Below are 12,684 nucleotides of genomic sequence, written 5' to 3' on the forward strand. Positions count from 1 at the left end.
GCCCTCTAACCGAGGCCACCAGCGTAACCAGGACGGACGCCCCCTCGCGGTCTGGAGGAGGTACAAGCCCTCCTCTGGTCCTCCTGGGCGTCCCGGCCGGGCTCCTGCCCCGGCCGGGTGCCACAATATATATATATATATACACACCAATAACGGTGCACTGCATGATAACCTGCAGTAAATACACTTCACTTAGCATTCCTAGTTTTCATCCTCTTTCTCTGTATGTTTAGCATTTGTTTGCTCAGAGGTTGATGAGCTTGCTGCATCCTGAGCTGCTTTTCTTTTCTCCACCCTAGCGGCCCGCTTCTTCTCTTCTTTCGTCAGCATCTTTTCATGTTAAAGCTGATTAAGTCTGTGTTTGTGTTGCAATTACTTAGTACGTTTTCTTTAATTTTTCACTTAAGCTGGCACTTAAGTCTTCAATCTGCCTCAAGAATGATTTAAGATATGAAGAGGTAGGGGAAGTGACAGCGAAGGAGGTACAGATGAGAACGGCGCCCGTACACATGTGCCACACGGCTGCCCTGCTGGCTGCTGCCAAGAGTTAATTCTACAATAAAATAAAATAAAAATAAAAAGAGGACTAACCTTGGAGGTCAATCACATAGTAGACGCCACGTAGTATATGTGTACCAAATTTCAAGTCAATAGGTCAAATGGTTTGTGAGCTACAGGTGATGTAAAATCCTGGACAGACAAACAGATATATATATATCCATCCATCCATCCATTTTCTAACCCGCTGAATCCGAACACAGGGTCACGGGGGTCTGCTGGAGCCAATCCCAGCCAACACAGGGCACAAGGCAGGGAACCAATCCTAGGCAGGGTGCCAACCCACCGCAGGACACACACAACCACACACCAAGCACACACTGGGGCCAATTTAGAATCCCCAATCCACCTAACCGGCATGTCTTTGGACTGTGGGAGGAAACCGGAGCGCCCGGAGGAAACCCAGGCAGACACGGGGAGAACATGCATACTCCACGCAGGGAGGACCTGGGAAGCGAACCCGGATCTCCTAACTGCGAGGGAGCAGCGCCACTGTGCCGACTCATATATATATATATATATATATATATATATATATATATATATATATGTTACCTTTTTTTATTTGAATGCTGTTCCTGCAGAGTAACAAAGGGTTTATTATGTGTAAGCTGTAAATTTTGAGATTCATAGTTGTGATAAGAGAAACAATTTGAGCAAAATTGAATTTACAGCGAAACTACTGTTTGGCTTAATGAAAAAAAATTGCAAAATAAATTGCACAACAATGCATGAGTCTCTAAAAAAATGTTAAAAATCACCACAGGTGTGAATATCTTCAACTAGGATATAACATTTTCTGGGTAACACCGTGTACCAAAATTTGGGTTGGTAGCCTGTGATGGTGGTGCCAATTCTGAGCCCAGTACAAACGGTGCTAAATCCATTTAGTGCTGTGTCTTCTCATTCACCCAGGATAAATGCAGTCACAGCTATGCTCATCAGATTTTACTAGACATTAGCAATCTTAGTGGAAGTTTCTAACCTGACCATCTCACAGAGGAGGTGCAGAGTTTATACTTGTTTCGTGAGCCTGGCCACAAGACCTTGATGTTGACACTGACTGAAGCAGATTCCTGGATAAACAGTGCATTTGTCATATGGCGGAGGTAAGAGGTCAGAAGTCACAATTGTGTCATTTGTGACCTCCACTCGTTCATGCAGCCCAAGTGGAAAAGTAACCATCAATGCCCCCATGAAAGCTGGTGTCTGGCTGGTGTTACACCAACAAACTCTAACTAACAGTTCTATACGCTGGATCGAAGAAGAAACCAATGTTGTCATGTCTAAAAAAGATTTTTATGCTTTTGGCCATGATAAATAGAACTATTTCTGCTTGAAAGCTGCAATTTTAAAACTGCAGAAGACAACCATTGAGTGCAATATATGAACAGTAGTGTGTATCAAGGTAAGAGTCGTTAGTCCATTACTGTTCATGCTGGTAATGTTAAAGTTTACCTTTACAATATTCCGTATTAAGGTGATTACTTGTGAGTAGTAATTCTGAGTTAGAGTTTGGAAGTTGCGAGTATTATTTTAGTCAAATGTAGCAAAACAGATATTGCAAGCTAAAGAAAAACCACATGCAAGCAGAGCAAAGGCTAATCCATTAGACTGGCTCTCCCTTCTGTTCTACTTTCCAATGTCTTGTCCGGTGATTTTTGTAAAATAATTTTCCTGTTTTAAGATGGATGCTCTGAGATTAAATATTGAACTACCTATTTCAAGATGAGCTAACTTGTTTCAAGTAACAGGACAATCATTCTCCACTGGTATTAAGAATTTTCCACTTATATTAGTGATTTAGTCTCTATTCATTTGTCAGTGTGCTAAAATTAAGAATGCAAAATAACTGAATTAAAATGTATTTTCTAATATTCAGTGTATTTCCACTGTAGAAAGTCTAATCTCAAGTAATTTGTTCTAAAAACATCATTTTCTACTGTAAAGGGCAGCCGGGTTCCATGCTGCTTATGTTCCGGGGGAGCCACCATGGGCACTCCAGTACCTCCCCCGGGACGCTTGGTGGCAGCCTCCCTGGCCGACGGTGATTCCCCAACCGCCCACAGGGCTCCATGGGAGATGGAGCCCTCCACAGCTTGGTTGGGGCCCGGGGTGTCCGCTAGGGGGGGCTGTCTGCTTCCAACATGCCCGGCTGGACGAGTCTCCAGCCCCACTAGGAAGTGCAATTAGGACCAGGTGGTTAATCACCTGGAACGCTTTCGGGTGGGGCTATAAAAGGGCCCAGCCACCACCACTCGACGAGCCAGGGTTGGGAGGCGGAAGAGTGGTGGTAGAGAAGAAGGATTATTTGTTGTGTTTATTGTGCTTTGGGACTGTGTTTGGGCTGTGTGGCACGGGGAAATCGTGTCCCACAGCTGAAGAAAATAAAAGTCTTTGTACTTTTTATACGTGCCTCCGTGTCTTTCTGTGTCGGGTCAGGCGCCTATATAGCGCCTTTGTTACACTACTTATTTCAAACCTTTGAACACCTATCAGATCTTTCTTATTTCTAGACTGGAACTAACTTATTTTAAGATGTTTTGGCAAGTAAAATGATCCTGCTGCATGGACAGAAAATGTGACTAATATTAAGTCATTTTCTCCTGAAATTCAGTGTCTATATATTATTTTTTAGCTAAGCTTTTTTGCAGGGTTCTCATCAGACAGTAAATTAGATTACCTCAGACTACAACAAGAAAGCTACTCAGTACTGTAGAATCACCATGTTTGTTTGTTTTTTTTTAGTATTTTATTTATTTATTTATGTATTTATTTATTTATTTATCCCTTTTAATTGAATTTATTAAAAGCAAGTAACATTCCATACAAGCAAGTCAAACTTGCTCACAATAACTTCCCCGACGTAAACATTCAGCTGAATGGAACGACTATCTTCCACGATGACAGAAATCCGCAGAGGCAGTTTGTGTTTACGTCAACACAGAAAGGTGTGAAATGGCAGCGGTAGTTTAGAATCACTGCTCACCTACAGTTGAATTGTTAATTATGAAGTGTCAACCATACTTTTACTATTGAAAATCGGTGTTGTTATGGTGACGTTTGTTTATATGCCTCCCAGCGGCAACGGTAAGGGGGTATTGAGTGAATTGCTTGGAACTGTCAGCGCACAGAAAACAGCTTATGTCATTGATTTAATTAATTTTGCTTGGGACTTTAATCACATTAAGCTCACATCCATCTTGCCAAAATTTTTACACCATGTAAATTTTGAAATATGAGTGAACAAACCTTTAGGAAGAAGAATTCCTTGTTTTCCACCCAAAGAACATTTTCATGTCAAAAAAACTCATTTTATAAAATAAACTGCAAAAAAATACTTTAGTTTTAGTTTTGTGAAACAGTACTTAAATTGATATGTGACTGTTTCATTCATTACCAATGGATATAAACACTGTAGCATCTTGTTGATGTACCCTTAGTTATTCTCTTGGATCTACGGACATGATGACCCTATTAACTCAGAGTAGATGTTTTTGTCAGATTGCTAGTTTTCATCTAGTTCCAAAACTATTAGGACTCTCACATTTTTGAGGGTAAACTGTCAAATTTGGTTATCTAACAGAGTGTTTGTCAACCTTTCTGGTGTCGTGATCCACGAATTCCCATGTTAGTGTCTAGTGTGTCATATGTTGTGTGGTTTTGAATGCTATGGTCAGAGCAGCAACCCACTCGCGACCCACTACCATTATAAACAATACCAACTTGTGACCCAGTTGGTTAAGAAACACTGCTCTATCATTTTTTAAGTCTGAACATTTTTGCTAAGTCACTTAGAACAGGGGCTTCTGCTAAATAAATAGCTGTACTGTTGAATCACTAACTGATCATTAAAACACAGCATTTACTACATTTTAATGTTTCAGTTGTGAGATGCATAACTGGAACCTAGGGACGTGTAGTTGAAACAACAAAGATGAATTAACGACTGTGTATAACAAATCTGAGCAATTCTGATTAAAAAAAAATAGCTCCTCTGTGCTTGACAGTTGCAAGTGGTCTCTTAGAATGAATTGTGTGTTTCATGCACCGTCTCTTTAATTACATCAATTCATGTTCAGGGAGGAATAAGAAATTCACTTCCATAGGAAACATAAATCTGCCTTAAAATTCTCTTGTTGGCACATATTTAAGGATGAGGGAGCAACACATGGCCCTGGCTTTTCCATTTGAAAAGGAGAGTGGAACCAAACTATAATCGGCCTAAAAATAGCAGCCCACTTTCAAAAAAGAAAAACAATGCTCTTTCCTCATGGACAGAAATCTTAGGTTTACTGTTGACTATAGATAATATCTAAAGTACAAATATGTTGCTCCTGGCATAAAAATATTTAAAGTGTATTGTGGAAGTTGACCCAGACACAGACAGGCAGACACATTCATGTCACCCACAAACACGTTTATTTACAATATTTACAGATTATTTGGTCACATAGACCCTAATAATGGTCACTAAGACCCAGTCCAAACAGTGCCCACAAACCCCAACCACAGTCCTGGCCACAATGCCTTGTCTTTGGACCGCCTCCACTCTCTTCTGCCTCGTCCTTCTTCCACCCGACTCCAGCCTCGAACGAATGGAGACGGCCCCTTTTAAATGGTTTCCGGATGAGCACCAGGTGTTCCCGGCATTCCTCCTCTGGCCACGCCCCAGCGTGGCGGAAGTGCCGGCTGTCCTCCCGGCTGCTCGCCGGGCGCCGTCATAAAGCTTCCCCCCAGCACTTCCTGGTGTGGTGGAAGTGCTGGGTTAACAGGTCCCCAAGGCATTGGGGCGCCTCCTGGCAGTGACCACGGGCCCCTACAGGGTGGAGCTTCCATACCCTGTACCCGTGGCCCCCAGAGCAACCCGGAAGGCAACCCCCACGTGATCCAGGGTGGGTGCAGACCCACATCCGGTCCTTCATGTCGTTCTGGCCGGGTCATGGCCCCTGGCATCCATGACAGTATACAGGCTGTGGCGGGAGACCAGGTAGGGGACCCGGCTGGGACGCTTTCATAATGGAAGAACCCAGGGTAGAAAACATGCACAAGGTGTTATTTCCCCTGGATTGCTAGATTGCAACCCTCCCTGGGTTGCAGTGGTGGGTTTGATTCCCACAAGGCACACTGATAGTTGGAGTTTGTGGTTTGTTGGATTTCATGGGTGCCGTCAAGGGGTGCTATGGAGACTATAGAGAACCACCTCATCCAGAAGTGCTTCCAGACCATGTTAATGGGTAACTGAAAGTACTCCGGGTTCAACATGAAAGAAACCTGCTGCTTTCATTTGGTGATACCAGAGTCAAGAGCAGGAGAACAATGCTTGATGTGAGGAGTGGATTCGGCAGGGAGAGAAAGAAGAAGATAAAATATTGCTGTGTGCTTATTGTGGTTGTACTTGTACTTGTAGTGGGGAACACTTACAAAGGAAGCATTTCCCATGCATAAAAACTCTCTAGTGCTTTTATACCCATGTCTGAACCTGTTTGTGTTGGGTGTAGGGAACTGTAATGCCCCCTACAGTCCACAAGGTCAATTCTGTTTGAATGAAGTGCTTAAACTGAAAAATAATGAGTTATAACAGGAATGTCATCATAATGTAATTGGAACATGGCGCTTGATAGCAACGTCTATTTTCTTCTTGCTAGCATTAATGGCATCGAGAACTTCCAGTTTTTACTGTAAAGTTACATAGATAGCCCCATCCAGTGACCATAGCAGGCAGTCAGTATTATTAGACTTCGAGGTCCAGCAAGAGTGGGATCAGTGGTCCCCACTCGGTGTCCGGAGCACACATCACTGGTTACCTAAAAGGCACCCCTCGGTGTCCATAACTGCCAACCCCAGGTGACCTAATGGATTGATCGATTCTCTCTGACTGTAAAAAGATCATGATAAAAAGTTTGAGGAAATGAAGGTCACATTTGTAACTAAAAATTATTGGATGTAAAAATTTGTGAACACAAAATTCAAAGACTTCCTTTTTTTTAAGATTATGGTGTTCAGGCGTTCATAGTATAAAATCTCAGTGAATTTATAAGACATGTTAAAAACTGGTTGAGTAGAATAAACATGAGGGAAACTCAGTAGTCCACATTTTTGCTGAAGGGCAATATAAAAATGAATCCTCAGTTTAATCAATGTGCTCACCGAAGTTAAACATAACCACAAGAAACACAGAGATAAGCAGCAGAGTCTAGCTGCGATGAAACTCCAGAGCTCCAGCTTTGATTGACAGTTGATTGACAGTTATTCCCGCCCCTAGATACGCCCACAGTAACACTTCTTGAGCTCCTCTCAGCTGCAAGAGTAAACCAAGTGACATAAACATGCAATCTATTTGGCTGGTCAACGGAGCTCCTAATTTGCAATTGTAGGGCTAAGTACATAAGACATAATACGTGCTTTGCTGCTTTCATTTATGAAAAATGCCTTTATTTAAATCTGTTTTTTGCAGATAAAATGTACTTAGCTGGAATTAATTTTTTTTAGCACTAGTTCTACGGAAAATTGGCCAGGGCCTAAAAAAACATTTTGTCAAAACGAGGATTTCGTTAAAAGGGAGTTTGGCCTGTATTTAAAATTCAGATAAAAATAAGACAGCCAACAATTATTTTACACTGTATTTTTTTATAGAAGATATTATCCCAAATCATTTTCTACAATCGGTATGGCAGTCTGAATTTCACTGAGTGAACATACTTGTAAGAGAATTCTAAGGATACTCTGGCTTTCTTCCCATTCTCATCAGAAATTATTATTATTTTTTCTATCCTCTAGTCATTCACTGATACAGTAGTGTAAAGAATGAAACAGCCAAGCATCACAAATGCAATGTTCAGGGCAGACTATAAAGAAAATGAAGAAGCTGTGAAGCATAGATATCTGTACCTCTATGAACTGGATCCTCTGCTGGCTGGTTTGATTGGGAGGCACGTTGACTTTCCTGCGGTAAATGAGCTTCTGTCCATTTCCAATGATGGTGACGTCAGGCCTCTCCTCCGGCTCAGTCTGGCCCCTAGCTAAGGTATATCGGACCTTATAAGACAGAAATCCTCCATAGGAATCCACCTGCACAAAAAGACACTTCTATAATAAGGCACTGCTTTCAGAATGACGTCGTGATGAAGCACACTTAAACTTCTCCTGCCTTACATACAGGTAACAAAGAAGGCAGAATGTAAGATGGTTTATCAGTCATCCACTCACTGCTCTTTATTTATAGTTTATGAAATTACACAGTCAGTCAAGCCACAGAACCAAAGTATCTGAATTATTTAAGACAATGGAAAGTGAACATATTTGATTATACTCATTTTCTGAGTGTGCATATTTATGTACTACTTTAGCTATATGGCAATTTAATATCAGATAGATACAGGCACATGTTTTGTTCCCAGATTATTTGAGAATTCCTACCACGTAGCACTTTCCACCAGCTCCAATGTGTCCTTCTTTGATATTGCTACATACACTGCACAGGACAGCACGCATTGGCCCTATTCCCTTAGCTGGCTGGGAGGCTAATATAATGGAGAAATCATGGATGGCTCCATTTCAAAGCTGCAAGCTCCCTTGACCCACATGTTGGCAGCTCCCCTCTTCAATACCCATTCAGATACCCCCAGGGAATGCTGGGAAAGACAGTACAGTGGGGCAGCCCTGCTGGGGTCCATGGGTGCCACAAGGGTTTGCTGCAAAGAGTTACACTCCCTACTTTATGAGACTGCCGATTGACCCATATGCCCTAGCACTGGAAGTATTCCCAGGTTCAACACAAAAGAAGTTGCTCGACCTCATCCAGGTGAGTTAGAGTCAGGTGTAAAGGAAAAACAAAGTTCACCTGTAGGAGAAGAGAATCAGAGAAAGATGATTTATTTTTTCATAATTTTGCTTGTGCATTTTTTGAGAAGCCTGTGAGAGGTATCTCTCTATTATAAAAAAAAATCTTGGAAGGAGCCAAAAGATGATTTTCTCGGACAGACACTTATACGTCCCGCAAGATGAGTCTACGCCCGGTGCCAGAAATAAAGGACAAAGAGTAGGTGACAAAATAGAACGTCGTAAAGAATTCAAAAATGTTGGCACAGTACACGTTCAGAGCAGGTTAGAGATAATGGAAGTACGAAAATTCAAAAGTCTCAAAAAAAGGATAGGAAAGATCGCATCAGCACAAACAAACGGAAATTATTACTCGGTGAAATAATGGAACAGCGAAAAGAGAGTGAATATATTGTTCGGATTTAAAGTTTAAGTCGGAGATTTGTAGATCGTCGAATTCGTTTTGCCAGCGACAATTTAAAGATTCTAAAAACATTGGTGCAGTATGCTGTCCCATAAGAAGGGTTTCTTTCAAGTCACACCCTACTTACAACTATTTTCAAACAAGAACACAGCCATCTAACTTCAGTCGTGTGAATGCTTTTGTCAGACACACTTCCTGCACTCTCAGCTCTTATAAATTTTATCAGGACAATAGTTTTGTGCATTCTAGGTGACACGTCAATGACGAAACGAAGAAGAAAGAGCATGGGCAAACATTTGAAAAAGTCATTTTATTTTTTATAGAGAAAGAAATGATATTCACTAACAGGCAGTTATACGTTGCGTTGTCACAATGTAAGTCCAAATACGGAATCAAAATTCAATGCGGTCTTGAAGAAATACTAATTCCAAATATCGTTTTTACTAAAGTTTTAAAGTAAAAGTGAAAATAATGCATATGTAACAATTCCCATGAAAATAACAATCTCTTGAAATTGAATATCCAGTTAACCAAACCTGGGTGTGGGCAAGCAAAGCAAGCTAGTTTACATTAATAAAATGTGTATTTGCTTCCTGGAACTTGTATCTGATTGGTTGGTCTGAGGTTTGGGGTGCTACAATGTCCCCTACTGGTCACAATATTAAAAACATATTAATTTCAGTCATTAAGAACTGAGAAGAGAGCTGCATTTGAACATGCCATCTTTGCTCTTAGGTCTAATTCTGCAAACATTAGGCTTATCTAATGGTGGACAATGATGGCAAAGTTGTCATCAGGCCATTTAAACAATGACGAAATTGTCATAATAGGGCAGTAGAGCTATGCCACTTGTTCTGCTGTTACTCATGGACCTCTGCAGACTCTCACAAACATAAGTTACCTGTTTCGAAACAGTTTCCATGTAGAACACAAACAGTAAATCCTTCTTACTTTATATCACAAGAAGTGAGTTTAGGTAATAACACAAATAAATCTCTGCTTCCAAAGAGAATGGTCCTTACTTTATTTCCAAGGAACGGGGCTGGTAGTGTCCAGAAGGACTCAAGGTTCAGAAAGCGCCTGGACAAATCCACTAGCTGAAACTCTTCATAATCTGGGTTGATAAGAATTTGAGAGCTGGTCAATGGTGGACTTGCTGGCTTTGAAGGAAATGAAACATTGACCCCTGTGGAAAGAGAAAAAAAAAATCAGAGAGTGCTTATTATATTGCAAATATGCAATACTGCAATGTTATCCACAGTTTGTCTTGATGCTTGCCCAGGAAGGCCTGAGCTGCACCTGTCCTAACTTCATATATTAATATCTTGCAGAAAAGCTGACCCACTTCTAGCGTTAAGGATTTCAGGTCCAAAGACACACTAATATGAGTGCCACGTCTGTGCCTCACCTTTAAAGTCATACGGCTCAGTGAAGCGGAGTGTGAGCTTCTTCCTCAATCGCTGTGTACTCTGGCAGTTCTGAGTGATCCCAAAGCAGAAACATGGGATGCAGCGTGAATTGTCCTTCACATTGAAATATCCACTGGGGCAGGGGCCTGGTGGTGAAATAAAAGCCAAAAGGTAGTTGTTAGGGGCAGTGAGGTCAGACTGTGAGGTCATAACATTGTTAAATGTAAGTGAGAAGTTCTACAGGACTAAATAATTTAGTTCTGTGCGCTATAGCAAGATTCACACTTGAGGAGAATATGTCGATTTAATACAAATTTTTTGTCACTGTCTGAGACAAAGCTCAGCGTAAAATATACCACATAAATCATGGATTTTGTTTTGTAAAGCCCACTGTATCAGCACACATGAAAATCCAGCATATAACTAAAAAAGGCAATCTATGCTCACTTATATAAAATGATAAAGTTGTACGGAGTTACAGCATATGGATAACTTCAAAAGGTTCTTGCTAAAATAAAATAGTTTAGTAAAGTGCTTTAGGCTTATTACTAAATGAACTATATTAAATGTTGACTTTGAAAATTGTAGTTCTACAGAAGATAAAAATCCACTTTGTGTTACTGACTGACTTTTGGCTGAAAGGTTTTGGCTGATTGCTTCCATTGATGGTGTCAATATCAAGGAAATAATTTGTTTTGTAAAGTTTTGTGATAACTGTTCCTGAACTTTTTTGAGACATTACCCCTTGTGTAAGGCACTATATAGAACAATGAATATTTGCTTCTTTGATAGACATGATGTGGCTTATTCTGTAAGCAAGGTGGAAGCAAACCAGCAAGGTCAAGGACAAGGAGTTGGTGTTTTTTTGTAAATAGTTGATAACTATGGAGTAGCCTAAGCAACAACTAACCGTGACCCTTTATGAACTGGGACATCTGAAAGTCTACACCTCAACAGGTGAGAGGATGCCAGCAACAATTTATGTAAACATAACTGATTCGCGTCTGTGTGGGTTTCCTCCGGGTGCTCCGGTTTCCTCCCACAGTCCAAAGACATGCAGGTTAGGTGCATTGTCAATCTTAAATTGTCCCTAGTGTGTGCTTGGTCTGTGTGTGTGTGTGTGTGTGTGTGTGCATGCCCTGCAGTGGGCTGGAACCCTGCCCGGGGTTTGTTTCCTGCCTTGCACCCTGTGTTGGCTGGGATTGGCTCCAGCAGACCCCTGTGACCCTGTAGTTAGGATATAGCGGGTTGGATAATGGATGGATGGATAACTGATTCATCCCAGTTGTGTATTATGTGTCATACAACACTTAAGTCCTTTTAAGCACATACTTAGACACAAGAAAAAAAAGTATACATCTTTGAGTGTTCAGTGGTTCAAGCTAAGATATACTGTCTTTAAGTGCTTAATATATTTCAAGAGAATTTAATTCTAGCCTGATCCATCAACAAAATAAAACAAATTTCCAGTACAGCAGGATCCTTACATTGTCCCTTGCTAGCTTGAATAACTCAACCTGTTGACAGGTGCCAGACTTTGCTTACTAAGTCCAAAGCAGAGTACCATACCTGTCTGCTGCTTAATGATAAGAACTCCATCTGGGATCCCAAAAACCATTCCTTTGGCATTGATAGCCTCACAAGTGTAAGCCCCCTGATCTGCATCCTTCACATCTCTGATGATTAGAGTTCCTCTGCCTTCTTTACTGGTCATCGTAATTCTGACGAAGAAGAGCATAGACATTTAGTCATGAAAGTCCTGGGCATGCTGTATGAAAGTAAAGACATTAAGAGGTTTCCAACATGACTCACAGAATAGCAGCTGCAGAGAATGGTACGTGTCCTAGCTAAGGGGGGAACAGAATTCTGACAGTACTAATGTGAAACAGGGGTTGAATGGACTTAAATTTAAAATTTAATGTCATTTTAAAAATATAACTGAATTCAAATTAAATTAAATGCTATTTTTGAAAATTATACACACAGTAAAACATGTAGTGAAATGCTTAGCTGCTAAATCTGAGAAGAATGTAAATGACAATAAAAAATAAAAATCAGTATGTATAATGACAGCATAAATAATAAATAATATAAGAGAATTTTCATTAAGGTTCTCTACACTGTCTGAATTTTTGATGCAGAAGGACTGTGGACAGAAGCTTCTCCTCCGTTTCTCTGAACTGGTCTTCAGACAGCCTGACTGCCACACAGAGAAGAGGCCATTGTTGGGATGGGTGGTGTCACTAATAATTTTGTGGTCACTAATACTTGTGTTGGCCCTTGCCTGACATCATTTGGTATAGATGTCCTAGAAGTTAGAGAGTGCACACCCCTTGATGTGTTCAGCTGGCTACATCACTTTCTGCAAACCTTTGCAGTCCTACTATGTGCTGTTCCCAAACCAGGTGGTTATTCATCCTGTTAGGATACTTTGGAAGGCGGATGTGTAGAAGTTCTCTAGTGTCTTGGTGG

General features: G+C 40.9%; 1 protein-coding gene across 10 annotated transcripts in view; it reads right to left on the reverse strand.

Moving 5' to 3' along the window:
• The window catches only part of hspg2 (heparan sulfate proteoglycan 2), a 516,773-nt gene that overhangs the window by 273,683 nt on the left and 230,406 nt on the right, over window positions 1–12,684 (reverse strand). For all 10 annotated transcript variants that reach the window (XM_039755775.1, XM_039755773.1, XM_039755774.1 and 7 more), the window contains 4 exons: window positions 11,782–11,933; window positions 10,212–10,358; window positions 9,826–9,989; window positions 7,450–7,629 (listed from right to left, as the gene is read on the reverse strand). In XM_039755775.1, coding sequence (XP_039611709.1) covers window positions 7,450–7,629; window positions 9,826–9,989; window positions 10,212–10,358; window positions 11,782–11,933 — 643 coding nt within the window. The remainder of the gene's footprint in view (window positions 1–7,449; window positions 7,630–9,825; window positions 9,990–10,211; window positions 10,359–11,781; window positions 11,934–12,684) is intronic.

Source organism: Polypterus senegalus, chromosome 6 (assembly GCF_016835505.1).
Source record: "Polypterus senegalus isolate Bchr_013 chromosome 6, ASM1683550v1, whole genome shotgun sequence".
Lineage (NCBI taxonomy): Eukaryota > Metazoa > Chordata > Cladistia > Polypteriformes > Polypteridae > Polypterus > Polypterus senegalus.